The 7,792-nt window shown below is 33.6% G+C and overlaps 1 protein-coding gene across 1 annotated transcript in view; it reads left to right on the forward strand.

Moving 5' to 3' along the window:
* The window catches only part of LOC107736958 (sia-alpha-2,3-Gal-beta-1,4-GlcNAc-R:alpha 2,8-sialyltransferase-like), an 11,694-nt gene that overhangs the window by 2,011 nt on the left and 1,891 nt on the right, over positions 1-7,792 (forward strand). Inside the window, exons 2-3 of the mRNA XM_016548351.1 lie at positions 2,371-2,490; positions 5,390-5,947. Of these exons, the coding sequence (XP_016403837.1) occupies positions 2,371-2,490; positions 5,390-5,947 (678 nt within the window). The remainder of the gene's footprint in view (positions 1-2,370; positions 2,491-5,389; positions 5,948-7,792) is intronic.

The following is a 7,792-nucleotide window of genomic DNA, read 5'->3' on the forward strand; positions in this document are numbered from 1 at the left end:
AGTCCATAATCCATAATAATGCTTCCTCCAGTGAAAAAGTCTCCTGTTGTCTCTCACATTAAAATCCAGCCACATATGTGTTTAGAGCTGTTTAAACGCTGCTTGATCTGTGCAGATTTCTCTCCTGATTCAGTCCAGACCACTTTTTCACTGGAGGAAGCGTTATTATGGATTATGGACTCGTATTTTAGCCGGAACCGACGGTTTGAAGTTAAAATGTTGGATTTGTTTCTTACAAACACGCAGCTTTTGGCTTCACAAGACATTTTGCCATTCATTTGGATGACAAAATGTGATTGAAATGTAAACAGCTGCACAGTTATTGCAGATAAATATACAGCAGCATGAAGACTGTATAAAGTGTAAGTAAAGCACTGTGTGTTCTGTTGTTGTGGGTGTGTGAGTCCGTGCCGTTGTCCTTGGTCCTGATTTACTCTTCTGGCAGATTCATTGCCAGTCAGTAATCAGACGCTTTTGCTGCAGTCAAGGTTACATAGCAGGACTCATTTTGTCTTGTGGATGATATGACCATATGTTACTCAGCTTTACTATGAGTCATTTGAACTTGCGCCAGTGAAGAGAGAATATACGCCAAAACTAGCAGAACCTCATTCAAATATGTTTTAACCCTTATGCTGTGCTGAAAATCCTTCACCTAATTTGGTTTTCCTGATCAAAAATGAGCGGGCTTTTAAAACAACGGTTTTATACAACAGTTCTATCTGGTCCTCGAATCTGATTGGCTGAGAGGAGTGCGATATTCTAGTGATAACAGCACTCCAACTGTTCTACCGTTTGTATCACTCCGCGTGCAGTATTTCTCACAGCGAGTGTCATGGTGGACGCCCAAATCCACTATAATTTAAAAATAATACTGTTTTTGTGTCACGGAATGTAGTTTTAAGAGTTTATTAGGTGAGAATGTACTTGTTTAGACTTGTGTGTGTTCGTGATGGTGATTTTAGTTACATTGTTCCGCCATTAGTTTTTCTGAGTGAGTCCGCAGTAAAGACTTTTATATTGAAAGAGACTGAAACAGGGTTGTAAACAAAGAAGGTCTTTTAACTTTCAACAACAGCTTGTAAGACGCAGTTAACAAATGCAGTGAGCAGCGCTGTCATCATAAATCACCCTTAACAGATGAAAGATAGTACGACAAAGATATCGCTTTCCTCAGCGGACATTCAGACTCATGTTTTATTGTGAATATGAGATTGAGCTGAAGAATGAAAGCTGTGTCAGATGCAGGGAATCACACTCTCAGTCCATCTCGCTCTCATAATACAGTGAACTTTAATACAGTGATACAATAAGCTTTTAATGAAGCGACTCAACGTTTCTTCGTTACTAAAGTTCTAAAGTGACGTTTTTGAATTAGTAACGGATCTTGAGCTCAGCTGTTAAACTGTCAAACAGAGATCTGAATCTGTGGCGGAAGGAAGTAGTTCCGCATAAAAGAGGGTTTTAAAGACACTCCGTTGTTGTTTCTTATGTATTTACACACTCGTGCCATCGAACTGTTGTATAAACGCAATATCACACTCGTAGCTGTGAGACATGGCTGTATATCAGCACAGATATGTTTACCTACAGCCGAATCACAGCCGTGCTGATATACAGCCATGTCTCACAGCTACTCGTGTGATATTGCTCTTATATAATATAAATAAAATGCTTTTAAAATTCTTTTATGCAAAATGTTTTTTATTCTTTTTTAAAATAACAGTAAAAGAAAACTATGCTGAACCAGTGTTATTTTTTATATCATTAATATGCTATTATAGTTTTTATTAATATATATTTTTAAATCTGCTTTATTTCCATACAGTAGGTAAAATGAACTGATTTCAAGTCAGTGCATATAATTTATATGTCAATGTTGAATGCCGAAGCTAAAAATGTATAATTTTTGTGTACAATTTTGTAATGCCAAACAGAATTTGAACAATTTTATGCATTCACATTCATGCAATTTTACTGGGAATTTCTAAAGGAAAATTGTTTGCACACCCATTTATTTCACTGTACCAAAATCCAGATCAACAATCCAGCTTGATATGTGACAAATGATTGGATATTGTGAGTGACTTGAGTCGTCCTGACATCTGAGGCCGTAACCCAGACTCGAATAACTCTGTTAATGAAATTGACCGAGCTTTAACAAACGAGAGTGAGCAAACGAGCAGGCGTGGAGTCTAAAAGCAGCTGTTTAATTAGAGCAGCCATCGACTGCCCCGGGCACAGGCTGACTGACAGCAGTCTGGATGGGTCTCATTGATCGGAGCCGCTTTCAGCCGCGATCAGGCCGGCCTGTGATGTGGAACAGAAACAGCGTTTCTCATTTCCTCTGTCTGTGCATCTTCTCATCAGGTCCCAACTGGCCATGAAGTTCCTGGATCCTGCATTCACATCGCTGAATAACGCGCTCAACGAGAACCTGCAGGAGTCCAGCAGCTGGAGGTTCAACAAGAGTGCTTATTTACAGCAGAGGTGAACCTCACACACACACACACACACACACACATGCACACACACGGTGGAGAGGATTTTAATACAGTTAGTCAGAATAATAATGAATATTAGCCAAGGTAGATGCCATATTTAATTTGACGCGTATATATGTATATATACACACACACACACACAAAATATTTCTCAGAATATTAGAACACGAAATTACATATTAGATGTCTATTAAATATTAATATAAAATATTTTTACAATTCTTAAAAAAAATTATTCTATTTTTAAAATAACAATAAGATAATATTATCGATTATAAATATTAATATTTTAATTAATATTAATATTTTATTAATATTAATAACATTCACTGTTCCAAATAAATTTTAAAAAGCTTTTTTAAAAGTGTTAAAAACTTCAACTCTCACATGTATAGGTAATATTAAATAATAATAAATATGAATATTTTTAAATAGTAATATTAAAACTTTATGGTTATAGTTAGTGTTTTTGATGTGTTTTTAATAAATTTATTAAGAGTTTATTTTTTAAATATGATTAAAAAGGTCATGAATATTATTAATATTAATACATATATCAAAACAAATGTTCATTTTTTAATTAGAATGTCAACTCTCACATATATATGAAACATTAAATATTATTAAATACATATTTTTAAATAGTAATATTAAAACTATGGTTGTAATTGTGGTTCGTAATTTTATTTTTAAAAGTTTAGTTTTCAAATATGATTAATAAAGTTTGCTAATATTGTTAATATTAATAAATGTATCAAAACAAATGTCAAACATTTTTAAAACACTATTTTTAAATTTGGATTAAAACATTTGGATTAGCTCTCATATGGATATGGAATATGAAATATTATTAAACATGAATATTTTTAAATAGTAATATTAAAATTATGGTCATAGTTATTGTTCTTGATGTGTGTTTGTTTATTTTTTTTAAGAGATTATTTTAAAAATACAATTAATTAAATGTATAAATATGATTAAATCTGTCAAATCAACGCCAACATTTTTTAAAACACAATTTTTAAATTGATTAAAATGTCAGTTCTGACATGTATATGTCATAATAAATATGATTAAATATGAAAATTTTTAAATAGTAAAACAAAAACTATGATAATAGTTATTGTTCCTGATGTTTATTTATTTTAGTTTTTAAATATGATTAATAAAATGTATAAATACAATTAAATCTATCAAATCAAATGGCAAAATTTTTGGAAAACACAATTTTTAAAAAATGTATCTTAAAAGTCAATTCTCATGTGTGTATGCAGTGTTAAATATTACTAAAAATGAATATTTTTAAATAGTAATATTAAAAATATCAAGTTCTGTCATGAAACTCTAGAGAAAACACAATTTTGAAATTGATTAAAATGTCAGTTCTGACATGTATATGTCATAATAAATATGATTAAATATGAACATTTTTAAATAGTAAAACAAAAACTATGATAATAGTTATTGTTCCTGATGTTTGTTTATTTTAGTTTTTAAATATGATTAATAAAATGTATAAATACAATTAAATCTATCAAATCAAATGGCAACATTTTTGGAAAACACAATTTTTTAAAAATTTATCTTAAAAGTCAATTCTCATGTGTGTATGTGGTGTTAAATATTACTAAAAATGAATATTTTTAAATAGTAATATTAAAAATATCAAGTTCTGTCATGAAACTCTAGATGGCGCAGGCTGATGGGTCCTTAACGTAATTGATGATATTCTTAGCATTAAACGACTTGTCACAAGCTGATTGGTTCCCGTTGCATATGCAGCCAATGAGCTTGCTGCTTTACATTTGAATGGCTGATTAGCATTCGCTTGAGCATCGCAGCACACTTTCAGTGTTCCTCTGAAACCCTCCACCTTCCCCAGCTCCACCTGTATAGATCTGCTACGGGTTATTTTATATGCTATTTGTGCAGCAGCAGTATGTCTTAAATACTCAGAGCACCGTATCGGCTTGTGTATTGGCAGTAGCAAGTTCCTGTACTTGCTTGCAGCAGCAATAATCTACAAATACAGCAATAACCAACAGCAGCAGAAATCTACAAATACAGCAATAACCAACAGCAGCAGCAATAATCTACAAATACAGCAATAACCAACAGCAGCAGCAGCAGCAATAATCTACAAATACAGCAATAACCAACAGCAGCAATAATCTACAAATACCGCAATAACCAACAGCAGCAATAATATACAAATACAGCAATAACCAACAGCAACAGCAGCAATAATCTACAAATACAGCAATAACCAACAGCACCAGCAGCAATAATCTACACATACAGCAATAACCAACAGCAGCAATAATCTACAAATACAGCAATAACCAACAGCAGCAATAATCTACAAATACCGCAATAACCAACAGCAGCAATAATCTACAAATACAGCAATAACCAACAGCAGCAATAATCTACAAATACAGCAATAACCAACAGCAGCAATAATCTACAAATACAGCAATAACCAACAGCAGCAATAATCTACAAATACAGCAATAACCAACAGCAGCAGCAATTCAGCAGCAGCAGCAGCGTAGCAGATCTATTCCGCCAAGACCAAATACATTAACATTGACATATCCATTACCATGCTAAAATCTTCAGAGAGTTCTCATGATAGAAGTATGGTTATAGTTGTTGCCCTTGATGTGTGTGTTTATGTATTTATTTTTAAATGTATCAAATGTACAAAAATATATATATTATTTTATTCTTTAAAACATCAACTCTCACATGTGTACTTAATATTAAATATTAATATATATGAATATTTTTAAATAGTGATATTACAGTTGGCGTTCTAATTCTTTTACCCTTCGTTTTTCTTTCTGATTTGCTCATATCATGTTGTTGCGTCTGTTTTCCAGTAAAGAGATTGCCCAGTACATCGACATCCCGCACAACTTCACGCTGACCAAGAGCAGCGTCCGCGTGGGTCAGCTAATGCACTACGACTACTCCAGTCACAAATACGTCTTCTCCATCGGCGAGAACCTCAGGTCTCTGCTCCCGGACTCGTCTCCCGTTCTTAACAAGCACTTCAACACCTGCGCGGTGGTGGGAAACAGTGGCATCCTCACCGGCAGCCGCTGCGGCGCGCAGATCGACAGCTACGACTTCGTCTTCCGCTGCAACTTCGCTCCCACCGAAGTCTTCCGTCGCGACGTGGGCCGCCGGACCAACCTCACCACCTTCAACCCCAGCATCCTGGAGAAATACTACAACAACCTGCTGACCATCCAGGACAGGAACAACTTCTACCTGAGCCTGAAGAAGCTGGACGGCGCCATCCTGTGGATTCCCGCCTTTTTCTTCCACACGTCGGCCACGGTCACGCGCACGCTTGTGGATTTCTTCGTAGAGCACAAGGGCCAGCTGAAGGTGCAGTTAGCCTGGCCGGGAAACATTATGCAGTACGTCAACAGGTGAGATCTCACGTCGCATCTGAGAACTAAGCTACTGAAAATAAAAATAACAGTTAGTTAATCACAGTTATTTGGCTCAAAACATGTAATCACAATTATTACAGTTTTTCTGAATTGCTAAAACACTAAACCCCAATCTCTGAACCAAATTCTCACTAGCTTAAACCAATTTGTCGAATAAAGCACTCTTTCTGCTAAACCTTAAACACGTTCAGGCAGTTAGGCTCTATTTGCAAATCTCTAAACACATTCTCATTCACTTAAACACTTATCACACTGAATACAACTAAAGCACAGTTATCATCGTTTACACACAACGATTCAAAATTGTTCACACTTGTTTCTAATGATGTGATCAAACCAGCTGTACAACATATGAGCCGGCTCAGAGAGCACAAGTGGCACAGGAGACTGAACGATGAGACGAACAATAGATGGAAACAATCTGAGAAGGAGAGCAGGAAGAGTACATGCAAGAAGTGAAGGATGAGGAGAGAAAGAGTAAGGTTTAGAGAGTGTTATAAGGCTGGATCTGTCAGACCAGAGGGTTTTTTCTCTTTGTCTAGCAAAAAAGACAACATTAAGTGAAATGGTTTTGCAGTGATTGTTTGATTTTGATGGAAGAGTCAGAGGTTTCGTGAATTCAGTTTGAGTATTTGGATTTGTGTTTTAAGGTTTTGAGAAAATGAGTGATGTTTCAAGAAATGTGTTTTAGCAATTCAGAAAAACTGTAATCACATTTTACTTTTTTTTTTTCATTTTGTCATTGCACTTTCACATAAGCAAACATCACGTCGACACTCGTGGTTTGCTCGCAGATTTAGTCGCAGCAAACAGCGCAAACAACCGCATGAAATAAAAAACAGACTTTACATGTTTCTTTTATATTTTTTATTAATTTTAATTTATTAATTTTATTATTTTATTAATTATTTTTTATAGTTTTATATTTTTTTAATTTTTGAGAATTTCTTAAACTCTTTCAAAAAAAAATAAAAAATAAACAAACAAATAAATAAATAAATATTAGACAATGATTGCAAACTGATTGAGTTTTTTTTTTAGATTTCAGCCTGATATTAAACTTTATTAATAATATTTTGAAAGCTAAAATTAAAATAAATAAAATAAATGAGAATTATTACCAACTGTAACTGTAACGTGTAACTCTTCAAATGACTCTTAAATAAATAACAGTATTAGAAAATGATTCAAAATTGTTGTTTTTTTAAAGGAATTTCCTCAATTCTTTCAAAACTCATTAATAAATAAATAAACAATATTGCAAACTGATTAAGAGACTTTTTTAAAGACTTTCAGCCTGATATTAATAAACATTATTGATAATATTTTGAATACCAAATAAATAGAAGCTATTACTAACTAACTAAGTTTTTTTATGTCTTAAAGAATTTCTTAAACACTTTGAAAATGTCTTAAATAAATAAAAATATTAAAAATTATTGCAATCTCATTGCAAAATCATTACAAACTCAGAATGATTAAAACACCTAGAAATGATCAAAATGATTTTTAATTGAGAAATTGAAGGCATGTTCATCATAGAAGAGGTGTATGAATTACAGTTTTTGCCTATTGCTTACGTGTGTTACGGAATTGCAAACAAAGTGCAAAGTTGACAATGTGTTTAAGCTATGGTTACACTGTGTTTAAGGTATGCTACAAGAAGTTTAGGTATTGAGGCTTTGGTCTAAGCATTCGGTTTTAGTGTGTAAGTAATGGGCAAAAACTGTAAACCTGTTAATATTATGGAATAAATGGACCTGTAGAAAACGATCTCACACACACACACACACACACACACACACACACACGTGTCGCCCC

The sequence above is a fragment of the Sinocyclocheilus rhinocerous genome, unplaced genomic scaffold (assembly GCF_001515625.1).
Source record: "Sinocyclocheilus rhinocerous isolate Xijiao unplaced genomic scaffold, SAMN03320098_v1.1 scaffold2868, whole genome shotgun sequence".
In the NCBI taxonomy this organism is placed as follows: domain Eukaryota; kingdom Metazoa; phylum Chordata; class Actinopteri; order Cypriniformes; family Cyprinidae; genus Sinocyclocheilus; species Sinocyclocheilus rhinocerous.